General features: G+C 56.0%; 1 protein-coding gene across 3 annotated transcripts in view; it reads left to right on the top strand.

Moving 5' to 3' along the window:
• GLIPR1 (GLI pathogenesis related 1) overlaps positions 1 to 22,303 on the top strand; it is a 43,020-nt gene that overhangs the window by 17,121 nt on the left and 3,596 nt on the right. For all 3 annotated transcript variants that reach the window (XR_012930310.1, XM_032978179.2, XM_076054260.1), the window contains exons 2-6: positions 2,913 to 3,125; positions 4,452 to 4,703; positions 16,288 to 16,409; positions 17,939 to 18,018; positions 19,110 to 19,136. Coding sequence is in view for 2 of the 3 variants with exons in the window: in XM_032978179.2 (XP_032834070.2) it covers positions 2,913 to 3,125; positions 4,452 to 4,703; positions 16,288 to 16,409; positions 17,939 to 18,018; positions 19,110 to 19,136 (694 nt within the window). In the remaining variant the exon portion in view is untranslated. The remainder of the gene's footprint in view (positions 1 to 2,912; positions 3,126 to 4,451; positions 4,704 to 16,287; positions 16,410 to 17,938; positions 18,019 to 19,109; positions 19,137 to 22,303) is intronic.

The raw sequence follows: 22,303 nt of genomic DNA on the forward strand, positions 1-22,303 counted from the left end.
AGTGGTTCCAGGTGTGGCGTCACGAGCGGCCCTCGTAGGCATGGCGACCCCCGCAGGTCCCCCTCCTTTTAAGGGGGCGACACGGGCAGGAGGGCACCCAGAGCAGAGAGAGGGCATCGCGGCAGAGAGAGGGGACCCACGTGGAGGAAGGGGACACACATCACAGAGGGGACATCGCGGCAGAGAGAGGGGACCCACGTGGAAGAAGGGGACCCACAGGAGAGAGGGGACATCGCAACACAGAGAGAGGGGACCCACGTGGAAGAAGGGGACCCACAGCACAGAGGGGACATCGCAGCACAGAGAGAGGGGACCCACGTGGAAGAAGGGGACCCACAGGAGAGAGGGGACATCGCAGTACAGAGGGGACCCACGTGGAGGAAGGGGACCCACATCACAGAGGGGACATCGCGGCAGAGAGAGGGGACCCACGTGGAGGAAGGGGACCCACAGCACAGAGGGGACATCGCGGCAGAGAGAGGGGACCCACGTGGAGGAAGGGGACACACAGCACAGAGGGGACATCGCGGCAGAGAGAGGGGACCCACGTGGAGGAAGGGGACCCACAGGAGAGAGGGGACCCACAGCACAGAGGGGACCCACGTGGAGGAAGGGGACCCACAGGAGAGAGGGGGCATCGCAGCACAGAGAGAGGGGACCCACGTGGAGGAAGGGGACCCACATCACAGAGGGGACATCGCAGCACAGAGAGAGGGGACCCACGTGGAGTAAGGGGACCCACAACACAGAGGGGACCTCGCGGCAGAGAGAGGGAACCCACGTGGAGTAAGGGGACCCACAGCACAGAGGGGGCATCGCAGCACAGAGAGAGGGGACCCACGTGGAGGAAGGGGACCCACAGCAGAGAGAGGGCATCGCGGCACAGAGAGGGGACCCACGTGGAGTAAGGGGACCCACAGCACAGAGGGGACATCGCGGCAGAGGGAGAGAGAGGGGACCCACGTGGAGGAAGGGGACCCACAGGAGAGAGGGGACATCGCAGCACAGAGGGGATCCACGTGGAGGAAGGGGACCCACAGCACAGAGGGGACCCACGTGGAGTAAGGGGACCCACAGCACAGAGGGGATATCGCAGCACAGAGAGAAGGGACCCACGTGGAGGAAGGGGACCCACAGGAGAGAGAGGACATCGCGGCAGAGAGAGGGGACCCACGTGGAGGAAGGGGACCCACAGCACAGAGGGGACCCACGTGGAGGAAGGGGACCCACAGGAGAGAGAGGGCATCGCAGCACAGAGGGGACCCACAGGGAGGAAGGGGAGCTACGGGGATCCCTGGCAGCGACGAAGCGGTGATTTTTAAGGTGAGAGCAGAGTTCACTCTGGGATTCATATAACCCTGGTTACCCCTGGGTTAGGGGTAGAGGCAAGCCTGGGTTAGGGGTAGGAATAATCCTGGGTTAGGGGTGACCCTGGGTTAAGATTAATTCTGGGTTAGGGGTAGGAATAATCCTGGGTTAGGGGTGACCCTGGGTTAAGATTAATTCTGGGTTAGGGGTAGGAATAATCCTGAGTTAGGGGTAATCCTGGGTTAGGGGTGACCCTGGGTTAGGGGTGACCCTGGGTTAGGGGTGACCCTGGGTTAGGATTAATTCTGGGTTAGGGGTAGGGGAAACCCTGGGTTAGGGGTGACCCTGGGTTAAGATTAATTCTGGGTTAGGGGTAGGAATAATCCTGAGTTAGGGGTAATCCTGGGTTAGGGGTGACCCTGGGTTAGGGGTGACCCTGGGTTAGGGGTGACCCTGGGTTAGGATTAATTCTGGGTTAGGGGTAGGGGAACCCTGGGTTAGGGGTGACCCTGGGTTAAGATTAATTCTGGGTTAGGGGCAGGAATAATCCTGGGTTAGGGGTAATCCTGGGTTAGGGGTGACCCTGGGTTAGGATTAATTCTGGGTTAGGGGTAGGGTTAAGCGCGGGTTATAGCGGTAACTGTGGGGTAGGGAAAAGCGTTATCAAACGAAGAGGAAGCTCTGTGTGTTGAGAAGCGGCGATTCTCACTTCTCGTCACCGAGGTTAAACACCGCAGGGGTTAACCACGGGTGCCGGGTGGATGCCCCCTAGGAAGGGGAATTGGGGCCAGGAGGGACGCTTGGGGTGGTGCCGGTGGGAGTCGCTAAACCGGTTACTCGCTTATTAAATCGGTTACTCACTGAATTACCCCGTTAGTCGCTTATTAAACCGGTTACTCGCTTATTAAACCAGTTTCTCACTTATTAAACCGGTCACTCGCTTATTAAACCGGTTACTCGCTTATTAAACCGGCTACTCACTTATTAAACCGGTTGCTAACTGATTAAACCGGTTACTCGCTTATTAAACCGGTTATTCGCTTATTAAACTGGTTACTCGCTTATTAAACTGGTTGCTAACTTATTAAACCGGTTACTCACTTATTAAACCGGTTACTCACTTATTAAACCGGTTTTCGCTTATTAAACTCTTTGCTCGATTATTGAACCGGTTGCTCGCTTATCAAACCGACTGCCGGTTTAGAGAGCCAGGAGCGGATTCCTGTCATGGAAACCGGTTAACCGATTCCGGCGTAGCGCAAGTCACCTGCACGAGAGAGCGAGAGAGGGAATGGGACAAACCGCACGGCGGTAATCCGCTGGGTCATCGTTTGAACCCCCTCGTCGCTTCAGCTGCAGGGTGAAGGCGCGCGCTCACCGCAACCGCATTGCGGAAGAGCAGAGTATTTGGCCTACTCTTCCGCGCCCGGGACCCGAGACGTCTTCGACGTCTTCGACGTGGGACAAGATGAACTCGGTTATCCCCTCTTCACCGCCGTCGCTGGCGTAAGGAGGGCCGCTTAATCGATAACAGTTGGCCTACTCTTCCACGCCCAGGACTCAAGACATCATCGCACTTTGACCCTCACCGCCGCCCTCCCCAGATGGCACCATCACCGCCGCCCCCGATGGTGGTGATGGTGGTGGTGACGGTGGCGGTGATGGTGGCGACGGTGCCGCGGGAGGCGATGTCGCGCCGTGCCGGCAGCGCGGTGGAGCCGAGCATCGATGATCGGCGCTTCATCATCGAGTGCGTGCGCGCGCACAACTTCTTCCGCTCCATGGTCAACCCGCCAGCTCGCAACATGCTCTACATGGTAGCCACCATCACACACCTGTACACACACACACCTGTACACACACACACCTGTACACACATACCTGTACACACATACCTGTACACACATACCTGTACACACACATACCTGTACACACATACCTGTACACACATACCTGTACACACATACCTGTACACACATACACATACCGATACAACATGCTCTACATGGTAGCCACCATCACACACCTGTACACACACACACCTGTACACACATACCTGTACACACATACCTGTACACACACATACCTGTACACACACACACCTGTACACACACACACCTGTACACACATACCTGTACACACATACCTGTACACACACATACCTGTACACACACACACCTGTACACACATACACCTGTACACACATACCTGTACACACATACACATACCGATACAACATGCTCTACATGGTAGCCACCATCACACACCTGTACACACACATACCTGTACACACATACACATACCAATACAACATGCTCTACATGGTAGCCACTCTCATCTACCTGTACACACACACAACAACAACAACCGCCATTCGCCACTAAGTGGCGGTGACGTCACCACGACGCTTGTGCCAGGCTATGTGCACCATGAGGCCACGTGAAGTGTCGAACGCCCGCTGGCAGAAGGTCACTGGGCAGACCCAGGTGCCACGGGTCGACTGACTGAGATGACTGGCTGATGCACCACCTGTGCCCCCTACTGTGCCAACTTGCTGTGATTTAGCCACCCGTCGCTCCACTCGTTGTTCTGAGCGTCGCTCCTCCGCCCTCCGTTGTTGTTGGAGGGCAACTGCCTCCAACTGCCCAGTAGCGTCCTTCACGAGCCTCCTCCACAGAGGCCGATCTTGACACCGCTGGTACCAGTCATCGGCACAAGGACACACACACACGGACACGCACACGGATACACAAAGATCCCCCATATAGCCTTAACAGACTGTAGGGGCAAGTGCTGTTAGCGAGCACCTATGAAGGCCGGAACGGTACACGAGGGGGTGGGTGGCCTGCACCACGCCCGACCGCCTTTGTCTCCCTATTGGCGATGTTTACACACCGCACCAGGTACTCATTTGAGGCTGAGTCGACCTAGGGGAGGCCCGGGACCGGTTCAGATAATCGTCACTGGTGCTGGCCGTGAGCGGGAATCGAACCCGGGTCGCCAGGTTCACAGCGCAGCGCGCTAACCGCTACACTATCACACACACACGGACACGTGGACACACGGACACACACACACACTCTGCCCCTCTCGCCCGCCCCACTAAATCCACTCTCCGTTGACCACCCCCCCTTACCGCACAGAGCTGGGACAAGGCGCTGGCCCTCACCGCCAAGGCGTGGGGCTCCAACTGCTGGTTCGAGCACAACGTCCACCTCCGAGACGAGGGCCGCGTCCACCCCACGTTCACCACCGTGGGCGAGAACCTTTGGGGCGGTTTCCTGAGCTCGTTCAACGCCACGGCCGCCGTGCAGGCCTGGTACGAGGAGGTGCACGACTACGACTTCCCCACCTTCACCTGCCAGCCGGGACGCGTGTGCGGACACTACACGCAGGTGAGACGCGTTGCAGGTGTGTGTGGGGGGGGGGCACTATGTGCAGGTGTAGGGAGGTGTGGGAGAGGGGCTCTACGCACAGGTGAGACGCTTGCAGGTGTGTGTGTAGGGGGCTCTACGCACAGGTGAGACGCTGGCAGGTGTGTGTGTAGGGGGCACTATGTACAGGTGAGACGCTGGCAGGTGTGTGTGTAGGGGGCTCTACGCACAGGTGAGACGCTGGCAGGTGTGTGTGTGTAGGGGGCACTATGTACAGGTGAGACGCTGGCAGGTGTGTGTGTAGGGGGCACTACGCACAGGTGAGACGCTGGCAGGTGTGTGTGTAGGGGGCACTACGTACAGGTGAGACGCTGGCAGGTGTGTGTGTAGGAGGCTCTACGCACAGGTGAGACGCTTGCAGGTGTGTGTGTGTGTAGGGGGCACTATGTACAGGTGAGACGCTAGCAGGTGTGTGTGTAGGGGGCACTACGCACAGGTGAGACGCTGGCAGGTGTGTGTAGGGGGCACTACGTACAGGTGAGACGCTTGCAGGTGTGTGTGTAGGGGGCACTATGTACAGGTGAGACGCTGGCAGGTGTGTGTGTAGGGGGCACTATGTACAGGTGAGACGCTGGCAGGTGTGTGTGTAGGAGGCTCTACGCACAGGTGAGACGCTGGCAGGTGTGTGTGTAGGGGGCACTAAGTACAGGTGAGACACTGGCAGGTGTGTGTGTAGGGGGCTCTACGCACAGGTGAGACGCTTGCAGGTGTGTGTGTAGGGGGCACTACGTACAGGTGAGACGCTGGCAGGTGTGTGTGTAGGGGCACTACGTACAGGTGAGACGCTGGCAGGTGTGTAGGAGGCTCTACGCACAGGTGAGACGCTGGCAGGTGTGTGTGTAGGGGGCACTATGTACAGGTGAGACACTGGCAGGTGTGTGTGTAGGGGGCACTAAGTACAGGTGAGACGCTGGCAGGTGTGTGTGTAGGGGGCACTACGTACAGGTGAGACGCTGGCAGGTGTGTGTGTAGGGGGCACTAAGTACAGGTGAGACACTTGCAGGTGTGTGTGTAGGGGGCACTACGTACAGGTGAGACGCTGGCAGGTGTGTGTGTAGGGGGCACTACGTACAGGTGAGACGCTGGCAGGTGTGTATGTAGGGGGCTCTACGCACAGGTGAGACGCTGGCAGGTGTGTGTGTGTAGGGGGCACTATGTACAGGTGAGACGCTGGCAGGTGTGTGTGTAGGGGGCACTAAGTACAGGTGAGACGCTGGCAGGTGTGTGTGTAGGGGGCACTATGTACAGGTGAGACGCTGGCAGGTGTGTGTGTAGGGGGCACTACGTACAGGTGAGACGCTGGCAGGTGTGTGTGTAGGGGGCACTACGTACAGGTGAGACGCTGGCAGGTGTGTGTGTAGGGGGCTCTACGCACAGGTGAGACGCTGGCAGGTGTGTGTGTAGGGGGCACTATGTACAGGTGTAGGGTGTGGGGGGGCACTACACACAGGTGAGACGAGCTGCAGGTGTGTGGGGTGGGAGGGGGGCACTACGCGCAGGTGAGATAGGAGCAACAACGACCCAGCTTGATATCGAGGTGTGTGTGCGTCAGTGTGTGTGCGTCAGTGTGTGTGTGTCGTGTGTGTGTGTGTCAGTGTGTGTGTAGTGTGTGTGTGTGTCAGTGTGTGCGTCAGTGTGTGTGTCGTGTGTGCGTCAGTGTGTGTGTGTAGTGTGTGCGTCAGTGTGTGTGTGTAGTGTGTGCGTCAGTGTGTGTGTCGTGTGTGCGTCAGTGTGTGTGTGTAGTGTGTGCGTCAGTGTGTGTGTGTCAGTGTGTGTGTAGTGTGTGTGTGTGTCAGTGTGTGCGTCAGTGTGTGTGTGTCAGTGTGTGTGTAGTGTGTGTGTGTCGTGTGTGCGTCAGTGTGTGTGTAGTGTGTGCGTCAGTGTGTGTGTGTGTGTAGTGTGTGCGTCAGTGTGTGTGTGTCAGTGTGTGTGTAGTGTGTGTGTGTGTCAGTGTGTGCGTCAGTGTGTGTGTCGTGTGTGCGTCAGTGTGTGTGTGTCGTGTGTGCGTCAGTGTGTGTGTAGTGTGTGCGTCAGTGTGTGTGTGTGTAGTGGGAGCGTCAGTCTGTGTGTGTAGTGTGTGCGTCAGTGTGTGTGTGTGTGTAGTGGGTGCGTCAGTGTGTGTGTGTGTCGTGTGTGCGTCAGTGTGTGTCAGTGTGTGTGGTGTGTGCGTCAGTGTGTGTGTGTGTAGTGGGTGCGTCAGTGTGTGTGTGTGCGTAGTGTGTGCGTCAGTGTGTGTGTGTAGTGTGTGCGTCAGTGTGTGTGTCGTGTGTGCGTCAGTGTGTGTGTGTAGTGTGTGCGTCAGTGTGTGTGTGTAGTGTGTGCGTCAGTGTGTGTGTCGTGTGTGCGTCAGTGTGTGTGTGTAGTGTGTGCGTCAGTGTGTGTGTGTCAGTGTGTGTGTAGTGTGTGTGTGTCAGTGTGTGCGTCAGTGTGTGTGTGTCAGTGTGTGTGTAGTGTGTGTGTGTCGTGTGTGCGTCAGTGTGTGTGTAGTGTGTGCGTCAGTGTGTGTGTGTGTGTAGTGTGTGCGTCAGTGTGTGTGTGTCAGTGTGTGTGTAGTGTGTGTGTGTGTCAGTGTGTGCGTCAGTGTGTGTGTCGTGTGTGCGTCAGTGTGTGTGTGTCGTGTGTGCGTCAGTGTGTGTGTAGTGTGTGCGTCAGTGTGTGTGTGTGTGTAGTGGGAGCGTCAGTCTGTGTGTGTAGTGTGTGCGTCAGTGTGTGTGTGTGTGTAGTGTGTGTCAGTGTGTGTGTGCGTCAGTGTGTGTGTGTAGTGGGTGCGTCAGTGTGTGTGTGTGTCGTGTGTGCGTCAGTGTGTGTCAGTGTGTGTGGTGTGTGCGTCAGTGTGTGTGTGTGTGTAGTGGGTGCGTCAGTGTGTGTGTGTGCGTAGTGTGTGCGTCAGTGTGTGTGTGTAGTGTGTGCGTCAGTGTGTGTGTCGTGTGTGCGTCAGTGTGTGTGTGTAGTGTGTGCGTCAGTGTGCGTGTAGTGTGTGCGTCAGTGTGTGTGTAGTGTGTGTGTGGTGTGTGTGTAGTGGGTGCGTCAGTGTGTGTGTCGTGTGTGCGTCAGTGTGTGTCTGTGTGCGTCAGTGTGTGTGTGTGTGTCAGTGTGTGTGTGTGTGTAGTGTGTGCGTCAGTGTGTGTGTGTGTGTCGTGTGTGCGTCAGTGTGTGTGTGTGTGCGTCAGTGTGTGTGTGTGTGTAGTGTGTGCGTCAGTGTGTGTGTGTGTGTAGTGTGTGTCAGTGTGTGTGTGCGTCAGTGTGTGTGTGTAGTGGGTGCGTCAGTGTGTGTGTGTGTCGTGTGTGCGTCAGTGTGTGTCAGTGTGTGTGGTGTGTGCGTCAGTGTGTGTGTGTGTGTAGTGGGTGCGTCAGTGTGTGTGTGTGCGTAGTGTGTGCGTCAGTGTGTGTGTGTAGTGTGTGCGTCAGTGTGTGTGTCGTGTGTGCGTCAGTGTGTGTGTGTAGTGTGTGCGTCAGTGTGCGTGTAGTGTGTGCGTCAGTGTGTGTGTAGTGTGTGTGTGGTGTGTGTGTAGTGGGTGCGTCAGTGTGTGTGTCGTGTGTGCGTCAGTGTGTGTCTGTGTGCGTCAGTGTGTGTGTGTGTGTCAGTGTGTGTGTGTGTGTAGTGTGTGCGTCAGTGTGTGTGTGTGTGTCGTGTGTGCGTCAGTGTGTGTGTGTGTGCGTCAGTGTGTGTGTGTGTGTAGTGTGTGCGTCAGTGTGTGTGTGTGTCGTGTGTGCGTCAGTGTGTGTGTGTAGTGTGTGCGTCAGTGTGTGTGTGTGTGCGTCAGTGTGTGTGTGTCGTGTGTGTGTCGTGTGTGCGTCAGTGTGTGTGTGTCGTGTGTGCGTCAGTGTGTGTGTGTAGTCTGTGCGTCAGTGTGTGTGTGTGTGTGCGTCAGTGTGTGTGTGTGTGTGTCGTGTGTGCGTCAGTGTGTGTGTGTCAGTGTGTGTGTGTGTAGTGTGTGCGTCAGTGTGTGCGCGGAGTTGGGACATCAGTTCGGGGTCATCGACGGATTCAATTTGCTTGGCGAGTCCGCCCCCATGCATTCAAACACGCGCACACAAAGACACAGATCCCCCGCATAGCCTCAACAGACGGTTGGGGCAAGTGCTGTCAGCGGCCGAAAAGACCCGGAGCGTTGTGTGGAGCAACGGGGCCAGGGAATCTTCCGCACGGCGGGGTCACGCAACTGACCAACGGGGTAACGGAGAACCAGGGCGGCTCTAGGACGATGGTGAGGAGAGCCAGGATGGTGAGGAGGGCCAGGATGGTGAGGAGGGACAGGATGGTGAGGAAGGCCAGGATGGTGAGGAGTTCCAGGATGGTGAGGAGGGTCAGGATGGTGAGCCAGGATGGTGAGGAGGGCCAGGATGGTGAGCCAGGATGGTGAGGAGGGCCAGGATGGTGAGGAGAGCCAGGATGGTGAGGAGGGCCAGGATGGTGAGCCAGGATGGTGAGGAGGGCCAGGATGGTGAGGAGGGCCAGGATGGTGAGGAGGGACAGGATGGTGAGGAAGGCCAGGATGGTGAGGAGTTCCAGGATGGTGAGGAGGGTCAGGATGGTGAGCCAGGATGGTGAGGAGGGCCAGGATGGTGAGCCAGGATGGTGAGGAGGGCCAGGATGGTGAGGAGAGCCAGGATGGTGAGGAGGGCCAGGATGGTGAGCCAGGATGGTGAGGAGGGCCAGGATGGTGAGGAGGGCCAGGATGGTGAGGAGGGACAGGATGGTGAGGAGGGCCAGGATGGTGAGGAGGGCCAGGATGGTGAGGAGGGCCAGGATGGTGAGGAGGGCCAGGATGGTGAGGAGGGACAGGATGGTGAGGAGGGCCAGGATGGTGAGGAGGGACAGGATGGTGAGCCAGGATGGTGAGGAGGGCCAGGATGGTGAGGAGGGCCAGGATGGTGAGGAGGGACAGGATGGTGAGCCAGGATGGTGAGGAGGGCCAGGATGGTGAGGAGGGCCAGGATGGTGAGGAGGGACAGGATGGTGAGGAAGGCCAGGATGGTGAGGAGAGCCAGGATGGTGAGGAGGGCCAGGATGGTGAGGAGGGCCAGGATGGTGAGGAGGGACAGGATGGTGAGGAAGGCCAGGATGGTGAGGAGAGCCAGGATGGTGAGGAGGGCCAGGATGGTGAGGAGGGCCAGGATGGTGAGGAGGGACAGGATGGTGAGGAAGGCCAGGATGGTGAGCCAGGATGGTGAGGAGGGCCAGGATGGTGAGGAGAGCCAGGATGGTGAGGAGTTCCAGGATGGTGAGGAGGGACAGGATGGTGAGGAGAGCCAGGATGGTGAGCCAGGATGGTGAGGAGAGCCAGGATGGTGAGGAGGGCCAGGATGGTGAGGAGGGCCAGGATGGTGAGGAGGGACAGGATGGTGAGGAAGGCCAGGATGGTGAGCCAGGATGGTGAGGAGGGCCAGGATGGTGAGGAGGGCCAGGATGGTGAGTAGGGCCAGGATGGTGAGGAGTTCCAGGATGGTGAGGAGGGACAGGATGGTGAGGAGAGCCAGGATGGTGAGGAGGGCCAGGATGGTGAGGAGGGACAGGATGGTGAGGAAGGCCAGGATGGTGAGGAGGGACAGGATGGTGAGGAAGGCCAGGATGGTGAGCCAGGATGGTGAGGAGGGCCAGGATGGTGAGGAGGGCCAGGATGGTGAGGAGGGCCAGGATGGTGAGCCAGGATGGTGAGGAGAGCCAGGATGGTGAGGAGGGCCAGGATGGTGAGGAGGGCCAGGATGGTGAGGAGGGACAGGATGGTGAGGAAGGCCAGGATGGTGAGCCAGGATGGTGAGGAGGGCCAGGATGGTGAGGAGGGCCAGGATGGTGAGGAGTTCCAGGATGGTGAGGAGGGACAGGATGGTGAGGAGGGACAGGATGGTGAGGAGGGCCAGGATGGTGAGCCAGGATGGTGAGGAGGGCCAGGATGGTGAGGAGGGCCAGGATGGTGAGGAGGGCCAGGATGGTGAGCCAGGATGGTGAGGAGAGTCAGGATGGTGAGGAGGGCCAGGATGGTGAGGAGGGCCAGGATGGTGAGGAGAGCCAGGATGGTGAGGAGGGCCAGGATGGTGAGGAGAGCCAGGATGGTGAGGAGAGCCTGGATGGTGAGGAGGGCCAGGATGGTGAGGAGGGTCAGGATGGTGAGGAGGGTCAGGATGGTGAGGAGGGTCAGGATGGTGAGGAGAGCCTGGATGGTGAGGAGGGCCAGGATGGTGAGGAGGGTCAGGATGGTGAGGAGAGCCTGGATGGTGAGGAGGGCCAGGATGGTGAGGAGAGCCAGGATGGTGAGGAGGGCCAGGATGGTGAGGAGAGCCAGGATGGTGAGGAGGGCCAGGATGGTGAGGAGGGTCAGGATGGTGAGGAGGGTCAGGATGGTGAGGAGGGTCAGGATGGTGAGGAGAGCCTGGATGGTGAGGAGGGCCAGGATGGTGAGGAGGGTCAGGATGGTGAGGAGAGCCTGGATGGTGAGGAGGGCCAGGATGGTGAGGAGGGCCAGGATGGTGAGGAGGGCCAGGATGGTGAGGAGGGCCAGGATGGTGAGGAGGGCCAGGATGGTGAGGAGGGCCAGGATGGTGAGCCAGGATGGTGAGCCAGGATGGTGAGGAGAGCCAGGATGGTGAGCCAGGATGGTGAGGAGAGCCAGGATGGTGAGGAGAGCCAGGATGGTGAGGAGAGCCAGGATGGTGAGGAGGGCCAGGATGGTGAGGAGGGCCAGGATGGTGAGGAGGGTCAGGATGGTGAGGAGAGCCAGGATGGTGAGGAGTTCCAGGATGGTGAGGAGGGCCAGGATGGTGAGGAGAGCCAGGATGGTGAGGAGGGACAGGTTGGTGAGGAGAGCCAGGATGGTGAGGAGAGCCAGGATGGTGAGGAGTTCCAGGATGGTGAGGAGTTCTAGGATGGTGAGGAGGGCCAGGATGGTGAGGAGTTCCAGGATGGTGAGGAGGGCCAGGATGGTGAGGAGTTCCAGGATGGTGAGGAGGGCCAGGATGGTGAGGAGAGCCTGGATGGTGAGGAGAGCCAGGATGGTGAGGAGTTCCAGGATGGTGAGGAGTTCTAGGATGGTGAGGAGAGCCAGGATGGTGAGGAGAGCCAGGATGGTGAGGAGTTCCAGGATGGTGAGGAGAGTCAGGATGGTGAGGAGTTCCAGGATGGTGAGGAGAGTCAGGATGGTGAGGAGGGCCAGGATGGTGAGGAGAGCCAGGATGGTGAGGAGTTCCAGGATGGTGAGGAGGGCCAGGATGGTGAGGAGGGCCAGGATGGTGAGGAGAGCCAGGATGGTGAGGAGTTCCAGGATGGTGAGGAGAGCCAGGATGGTGAGGAGAGCCAGGATGGTGAGGAGGGCCAGGATGGTGAGGAGAGCCAGGATGGTGAGGAGGGCCAGGATGGTGAGGAGGGCCAGGATGGTGAGGAGGGCCAGGATGGTGAGCCAGGATGGTGAGGAGGGCCAGGATGGTGAGGAGGGCCAGGATGGTGAGGAGGGCCAGGATGGTGAGGAGGGCCAGGATGGTGAGGAGTTCCAGGATGGTGAGGAGAGCCAGAATGGTGAGAAGAGTCAGGATGGTGAGGAGGGCCAGGATGGTGAGGAGTTCCAGGATGGTGAGGAGGGCCAGGATGGTGAGGCGTTCTAGGATGGTGAGGAGTTCCAGGATGGTGAGGAGGGCCAGGATGGTGAGGAGTTCTAGGATGGTGAGGAGGGCCAGGATGGTGAGGAGAGCCAGGATGGTGAGGAGAGCCAGGATGGTGAGCCAGGATGGTGAGGAGAGCCAGGATGGTGAGGAGAGTCAGGATGGTGAGGAGTTCTAGGATGGTGAAGAGAGTCAGGATGGTGAGGAGAACCAGGATGGTGAGGAGTTCCAGGATGGTGAAGAGAGTCAGGATGGTGAGGAGAGCCAGGATGGTGAGGAGGGTCAGGATGGTGAGGAGGGCCAGGATGGTGAGGAAGGCCAGGATGGTGAGGAGTTCCAGGATGGTGAGGAAGGCCAGGATGGTGAGGAGTTCCAGGATGGTGAGGAGGGTCAGGATGGTGAGGAGAGCCAGGATGGTGAGGAGTTCCAAGATGGTGAGGAGTTCCAGGATGGTGAGGAGGGCCAGGATGGTGAGGAGAGCCAGGATGGTGAGGAGAGCCAGGATGGTGAGGAGAGCCAGGATGGTGAGGAGTTCCAGGATGGTGAGGAGAGCCAAGATGGTGAGGAGTTCCAGGATGGTGAGGAGGGTCAGGATGGTGAGGAGAGCCAGGATGGTGAGGAGGGCCAGGATGGTGAGGAGAGCCAGGATGGTGAGGAGTTCCAGGATGGTGAGGAGGGCCAGGATGGTGAGGAGAGTCAGGATGGTGAGGAGAGCCAGGATGGTGAGGAGGGCCAGGATGGTGAAGAGAGCCAGGATGGTGAGGAGGGCCAGGATGGTGAGGAGAGCCAGGATGGTGAGGAGAGCCAGGATGGTGAGGACGGCCAGGATGGTGAGGAGTTCCAGGATGGTGAGGAGAGCCAGGATGGTGAGGATGGCCAGGATGGTGAGGAAAGTCAGGATGGTGAGGAGTTCCAGGGCAACTCTGGCGGATTCGGAGTGACACCTCTGCTTCCCGAACCGCAGTTGGTCAAATGAGCAGAGTTGTCCCGGAGGGCACACTCACGTGTCCCGCACTCTCCAAGACTGCCCCATCACTCGATCCCTGCAGGAGTGGAGGGGAGAGAGGAGGAGGAGGAGGAGGGGGGTGAGGAGCATTCGATGACACGAAAATATCCAGGCAATCCCCGTTTCTCGACGGTGTTTCATGCTGCATGTTTAGCAGCAGCAGCAGCGTCTCAAACTCCCTTCTCAGTTGGAGCTGGCAGACCTCAAACACCAATACCAATGACGGTGACGTCAACACACGGCGCCTGTGCCAGGCTAGGTGCACTTTGAGTGTCCAAGGTTCGCCGCTGGCAGGGGGTCACGGGTCTACTATAGACTGAGATGACCGGGCCGATGCACCACCTGTGCCCCCCGCCTGTGGCAACCCGTTGTGTTTTATCCACCCGGCATTCCGCTCGTTGTTGTGAGCGTCGCTCCTCCACCCTCCGTTATTGCTGTTTGGTGACTGCCTCCAACTGCCCAGCAGCAGCAACGTCCTTCAGCAGCCTCCTCTACAGAGGCCAATCTGGTATCGGTCATCGGCAAGTCCACTCAACTCCGCGTCCTCCTGTACCACATCACTCCATCTCTTCTCTAGCCCGTGCCGCGCCCGTTTAGCCCCCTCGATCCGGCCGAACAAAAGCTGTTTGGGCATGCGGTGGCTGGGCATGCGGGCTACATGGCCCAGCCAACGCAGCCTTGCCTGCCGGAGGAGCTGACCGATGGGACTGTGTCCAGATCTTTCAAGGATTTGTGAGGTCCTCACACAATCCAGCCTGGTTAGACCCAGGATGGATCGTAGGCAGGCCAGCCTGAATGTTTCTAACTGGCGAAGATGTTCCATTAGGGGGGTCCACGTTTCGCAAGCGTAGAGAAGGGAGGGAATGACCGTGGCCGAGAAGACCTGAAGCTTCGTGCGGAGCGACAGACCAGGTAGCTTCCACGCGGCGTTACGCAGCCGATGAAAAAATAAATGCCGCTCGACTGATTCGGAGCGAGACCTCTGCTGTCAAACCGGCGCCGGTCATGAGCACACTGGGCCCAGGTATGGGAAACTCTCCACTCTCTCCACAACTGCCCCATCACCGATTGGGAGTTGTGGGGGTGGAGTGCCCGATGGTACAAAATACCCAGGCAGGTGCTTAGCTTTTGAGGGGCTGATGTCGAGGTCTCACCGCAACACACCCAGACTCTCACACACCTTAATCCTTAACGTACAGACATCTGTGCATACAGATTAAAGATCCCCCTCGCCCCGCCCCTCCGCTACCCCCCCCCCCCCCCACCGTTTAACCTTTAGCATTGCATCGGGGCTAGGGCTGTTAGCGAGCAGCATCTGTGAAGTTCGTCACTGCACACGAGGGGGTGGGTGGGTGGCCAGCACTACGTCCGGCCGCCTTTGTAATCCGAGTGACGACGTTCAAGGCACACCGCGCAGGGCGCTCGGTTTGAGGCTGAGTCGACCTAGGGGAGGCCCTGGCACCGGATCAGATGAATGTCGCCGGTGTTGGCCGTGAGCGGGAATCGAACTCGGGTCGCCGGGTTCGGAGAGGAGTGTCACACTCAGTGACGCACACGCACACAAAAAAGACAAAGATCCCCCAGGTAGCCTTTAACAGACTGTAGGGGTAAGTGCTGTTAGCGAGCACCTATGAAGGCCGGCCGGAACGACACACGAGGTGGTGGGTGGCCAGCACCACGCCCGGCCGCCTTTGTCTCCCAGGTGGCGATGTTAAAACACCGCACCAGGTGCTCATTTGAGGTTGAGTCGACCTAGGGGAGGCCCAGGACCGGTTCAGATAATCGTCACTGGCAGGGGGTAGTGGTGATGGTGGTGGTGGTGGTGCAGGTGGTAGTGGTGATGCTAGTAATGGTGGTGGTCGTGGTTGTAGTGGTGGTGGTAGTGGTGAGGACAATAATGATGGTGGTGATGGTGGCGGTGGTGGTGCAGGTGGTGGTGATGTAAGTAATGGTGGTCGTGGTAGTGGAGTTGGTGGTGGTCTTGGTAGTGGTAGTGGTGGTAGTGGTGAGGACAGTAATAATGATGGTGGCGGTGGTGGTGCAGGTGGTGTGGGATGATAGTAATGATGGTGGCGGTGGTTGTGGTAGTTGAGGTGGTGGTGGTGGTGATGACAGTGATGATGATGGTGGTGCTGGTGGAGGTGGTGTGGGATGATAGTAATGGTGGTGGTGGTGGTAGTGGTGGTAGTGGTGGTGGTGAGGACAGTAATGATGATGGCGGTGTTGGTGCAGGTGGTGTGGTGATGATAGTAATGGTGGTCGTGGTGGTGATGGTGGTAGTGGTGGTGGTGAGGACAGTGATAATGCTGTTGGTGTTGGTGCAGGTGTTGTGGTGATGATAGTAATGGTGGTAGTGGTGGTGATAGTGCTGGTGGTAGTGGTGGTGGTGATGACAGTGATGATGGTGTTGGTGGTGGTAGTAGTGGTGGTGGTGAGTACAGTGATGATGGTGTTGGTGGTAGTGGTGATGACAGTGATGATGGTGTTGGTGCAGGTGGTGGTGGTGGTAGTGGTGGTGGTGGTAGTGGTGGTGGTGAGTACAGTGATGATGGTGTTGGTGGTGATGGTGGTGATGACAGTGATGATGGTGTTGGTGTTAGTGGTGGTGGTGATGACAGTGATGATGGTGTTGGTGTTAGTGGTAGTGGTGGTGGTGAGTACAGTGATAATGGTGTTGGTGGTGGTGGTGGTAGTGGTGGTGGTGATCGTGCAGGTGGTGGTGGTGATCGTGCAGGTGGTGGTGGTGGTAGTGGTGAGTACAGTAATGATTGTGTTGGTGGTAGTGGTGGTGGTAGTGGTGGTGGTGATGACAGTGATGATGGTGTTGGTGTTGGTGCAGGTGGTGTGGTGATGATAGTTATGGTGGTGGTAGTGGTGGTGGTAGTGGTGATGACAGTGATGGTGGTGGTAGTGGTGGTGGTGATGACGGTGTTGGTGTTGGTGCAGGTGGTGTGGGATGACAGCTACAAGGTCGGCTGCGCCGTCCACGTCTGTCCCAGCGGCATGAAGGACTTCCCCTGGATGGACCGCCCCGACACCACCATCTTCGTGTGTAACTACGGACCCAGGTAGGCGGGCGGACGGGCGGGCGCCATGTGTCGGTGGCACCACCTACCTACGCACACCTATGCACACTTACGCACACTTACACAAACCTACACACGCCTACGAACGCCAACGAACGCCTACGCACGCTTACGCTAACCTACGCACTTAGGGGCCGTCCATAAATGACGTCACGCACCTAGGGGCGGGCGGGGGGTTCAGACATTTGTGACGATGTGTGACAAGAGGGGGGGGAGGTGGGGGGGAGGGTGAGAAATGTGACGTCACGTCGAAATGCGCAACTTTAAATAAATATAGACAAACACGTTCTAATTAATTAAATAGGCTTTTTGATAAATGTTTTCCACCTACAACATCAGAGTGCAGCGCCATATTAAATACGCACTAAAATGACAGTAGTTTAAAGCGATTTGAAGCATGGTTTATATTTTTTGGGGGGGGGAGCAGAGCTTTGTGACGTCATATTTGAGGAGGGGGGGGGGTCTGACTTTTTGTGACGCCGTGTGACGAGGGTGACGTCATATATGGACGGCCCCATACCAATACAAGACAGCAAAGGCAAAGATCCCCCGTGTAGCCTTAACGGACTGTTGGGGCAAGTGCTGTTAGCCGCTACTCCCCCAGTGGCGATGTTTACTACGCACCGCACCAGGTACTCAATTTGAGGCTGAGTCGCCCTAGGGGAGGCCCCGGACCGGTTCGGATAATCGTCACCGGTGTTGGCCGTGAGCGGGAATAGAACTCGGGTCTCCGGGTTCGTTAGTGCAGCGTAGCGCTACCCACCACACACTGCACTACCGCTCACCACCACTACAATCACTAACATCAACCGCTACCACCACCACCATCACAGCCACCATCGCCACTACATCCACTATCATCATTACCATCACCGTCACAACCGCCAGCATCACCACCACCACCACCCCACCACCGCCGCCACTACCATCACCACCGCCACCACCACCAAATGACGAAATGCGCCGGCTATGGTGGTGGTGGTGCAGTATAGTAGTGTATAGTAGTGTGTAGTGTATGGTAGTGTAGTGTATAGTAGTGTAGTGCAACGAGGAGTGGGACAAAATCCCTCCTGAAATGTGTGCAAACCTGGTGGCCAACTACAAGAAACGTCTGACCTCTGTGATTGCCAACAAGGGTTTTGCCACCAAGTACTAAGTCATCTTTTGCAGAGGGGGTCAAAGACTTATTTCCCTAATTAAAATGCAAATCAATTTATAACATTTTTGACATGCGTTTTTCTGGATTTTGTTGTTATTATTCTGTCTCTCACTGTTCAAATAAAACTACCATTAAAATTATAGACTGATCATTTCTTACTATACATGTAACTGCTACACATGTAGTAGTAGCTACTATGTAGTAATTTCTTTGTCAGTGGGCAAACGTACAAAATCAGCAGGAGGTCAAATACTTTTTTCCCTCACTGTATGGTGGTGATGATGATGATGGTGACCCTCGACACTCCCTACCTCCCCCCTGCTCTCCCCTCCCCCACCCCCCCCCGGCTCAGCGGGAACTTCCCCCGGCAGCCTTACTCACCTGGACCGTCCTGTGCCGTCTGCCAAGATCGATGCAACAACCGCCTGTGTCGTGAGTCCCTCCACCACCCACACTCGCCCGTGTCGTGAGTGCCTCCACCACCCACACTCGCCTGTGTCGTGAATCCCTCCACCACCCACACTCGCCTGTGTCGTGAATCCCTCCACCACCCACACTCGCCTGTGTCGTGAATCCCTCCACCACCCACACTCGCCTGTGTCGTGAATCCCTCCACCACCCACACTCGCCTGTGTCGTGAATCCCTCCACCACCCACAACCGCCTGTGTTGTGACTCCCTCCACCCCCCACAACCGACCCAAGCCCAGTGCTGGATGAAGGTGCCGTGTGATGTTATAAAGGGGCTCTAAGTAATAAATACACACACGAATTTTTACCTTGTGTAATAAAGTAATTGTATTTTTCCATTTGCTACACAGCCCAGATAATACGACAAATCGCTAGCCTTATTCACCCGGTCGTTCAGAAAAGTTGAAGGCGGTGTAGTACTATAGTAATAGAGCAAGTGCAGAATCACTGAACCGGAATCGATAGCTTGAAAGCGTTTAGCGCGGGGCCCTTGAAAGTGCGGGGCCCATAGCTACTACACGTGTAGTAGTAGCTACTACATATGTAGTAGTGGCTACTACTAGCTACTACTACACATGTAGTAGTAGCTACTACATGTGTAGCTGTTACATGTGTAGTAGCAGCTACTACATATGTAATAGCTACTACTACACATGTATAGTAGCTACATACACACATGTATAGTAGATACATACACACATGTATATAGCTCCTACTACACATGTAGCTACTACACATGTAGTAGTAGCTACTACTACATAGTAGCTACTACTACATTGTTGTTGTTTTTAGTATAATTGTTGTTCAAATTGTTGTTGTTGGAACTGTTCTTCTAATTGTTGTGTTCTAATTGTTGCAGCTGTTGTTCTAATTGTTGTTGTTATAATTGTTGTTGTTCTAACTGTTGTTGTTCTAATTATTGTTGTTCTAATTGTTGTGTGTCTAATTGTTATTGGGCTAATTGTTGTTATAATTGTTGTTCTAACTGTTGTAGTTCTAATTGTTGTTCTAATTGTTGTTGGTCTAATTGTTGTTGTTTGTGCTCTGTGCGCAGGAAATCAAAGCCTGGAAGAGGTCCGAGGTAAGGCGGGCGGCACCCTCACCACACACACACACGGCACACACCACACACACACCACACACGGCACACACCACACACACACCACACACACACACACACGGCACACACCACACACACCCCATACACACACCATACACACACATACACACATACACACACATACACACACACCACACACACCTCACACACACCATACTCACACCATACACACACCATACACACCACACACACACCACGCACACACACACCATACACACACCACACACACATACACACCACACACACCATACACACCAACACACCACACACACACCACACACACACCACACACACACCACACACACACCATACACACCACACACACCACGCACACACACACCATACACACACACACCACACACACATACACACCACACACACACCACACACCACACACCACACACACACACACCACACACACCACACCATACACACCACACACACACCACGCACACACACACCATGCACACACACACCACACACACATACACACCACACACACCATACACACACACACACCATACACATACACACACACCACACACACACCATACACACACCACACACACACCACACACACACACACACACACGGCACACACCACACACACCCCATACACACACCATACACACACATACACACATACACACACATACACACACACCACACACACCTCACACACACCATACTCACACCATACACACACCATACACACCACACACACACCACGCACACACACACCATACACACACCACACACACATACACACCACACACACCATACACACCAACACACCACACACACACACCACACACACACCACACACCACACACCACACACACACACACCACACACACCACACCATACACACCACACACACACCACGCACACACACACCATACACACACACACCACACACACATACACACCACACACACCATACACACACACACACCATACACATACACACACACCACACACACACCATACACACACCACACACACACCACACACACACACACACACGGCACACACCACACACACCCCATACACACACCATACACACACATACACACATACACACACATACACACACACCACACACACCTCACACACACCATACTCACACCATACACACACCATACACACCACACACACACCACGCACACACACACCATACACACACCACACACACATACACACCACACACACCATACACACCAACACACCACACACACACACCACACACACACACACACACACCACACACACACCATACACACCACACACACCACGCACACACACACCATACACACACCACACACACATACACACCACACACACACCACACACCACACACCACACACACCACACACACCACACCATACACACCACACACACACCACGCACACACACACCATACACACACACCACACACACATACACACCACACACACCATACACACACACACCATACACATACACACACACCACACACACACCATACACACACCACACACACACCATACACACACACACCACACACACCATGCACACACACACGGCACACACACACCACACACACCATACACACACCACACACACCACACACACACCATACACACACACCATACACACACACACACCATACACACACACCATACACACACACACCACACACACCATACACACACCACACACACACCACACATACACACCACACACACACCACACACACACACCATACACACACCATACACACCACACACACCACACGCACACCATACACACCACACACACACCACGCACACACACACCATACACACGGCACATACACACACATGACACACACACGACACACACACCATACACACCACACACACACACCACACACACACCACACACACACCACACACACACCATACACACCACACACACACCACGCACACACACACCATACACACACACACCACACACACATACACACCACACACACCACACACCACACACCACACACACACCACACACACCACACCATACACACCACACACACACCATACACACACACACCACACACACATACACACCACACACACCATACACACACACACACCATACACATACACACACACCACACACACACCATACCCACACCACACACACACCATACACACACACACCACACACACCATGCACACACACACGGCACACACACACCACACACACCATACACACACCACACACACCACACACACACCATACACACACACCATACACACACACACACCATACACACACACCATACACACACACACCACACACACCATACACACACCACACACACACACCACACACACACCATACACACACCATACACCCCACACACACCACACACACACCATACACACCACACACACACCACACACACACCATACACACGGCACATACACACACATGACACACACACGACACACGCACCACACACACACCACACACCATACACACACACCATACACACACACCATACACACCACACACACACACACCACACACACACCACACACACATCACACACACCATACACACACCATATACACACACACCACACACACCACACACACGACACACACACACACCACACGGCACACACCACACACAGCATACACACCATACACACACCACACACACACACACAACACACACTACACACACCACACACACACCATACACACCACACACACCACACACACCACACACACGACACACACACACACCGCACACACCACACACACTACACACACCACACACACCACACACACTACAAACACCACACACACCACACAGACACACCACACACACACACCACACACACCACACACACTACAATACCACACACACACACGGCACACACCATACACACCACACACACACCACACACACCACACACACCACACACACACCATACACACGGCACACACCACACACACCACACACACACACCATAAACACGGCACACACACGGCACACACACATGGCACACACACATACGGCACACAAACACGACACACACACCACACACACCACACACACACCATAAACACGGCATACACCACACACACTACACACAC

This window comes from Petromyzon marinus, chromosome 65 (assembly GCF_048934315.1).
Source record: "Petromyzon marinus isolate PM22_M1 ecotype Great Lakes invasive population chromosome 65, UKy_Petmar_22M1.pri1.0, whole genome shotgun sequence".
NCBI classification, from domain to species: domain Eukaryota; kingdom Metazoa; phylum Chordata; class Hyperoartia; order Petromyzontiformes; family Petromyzontidae; genus Petromyzon; species Petromyzon marinus.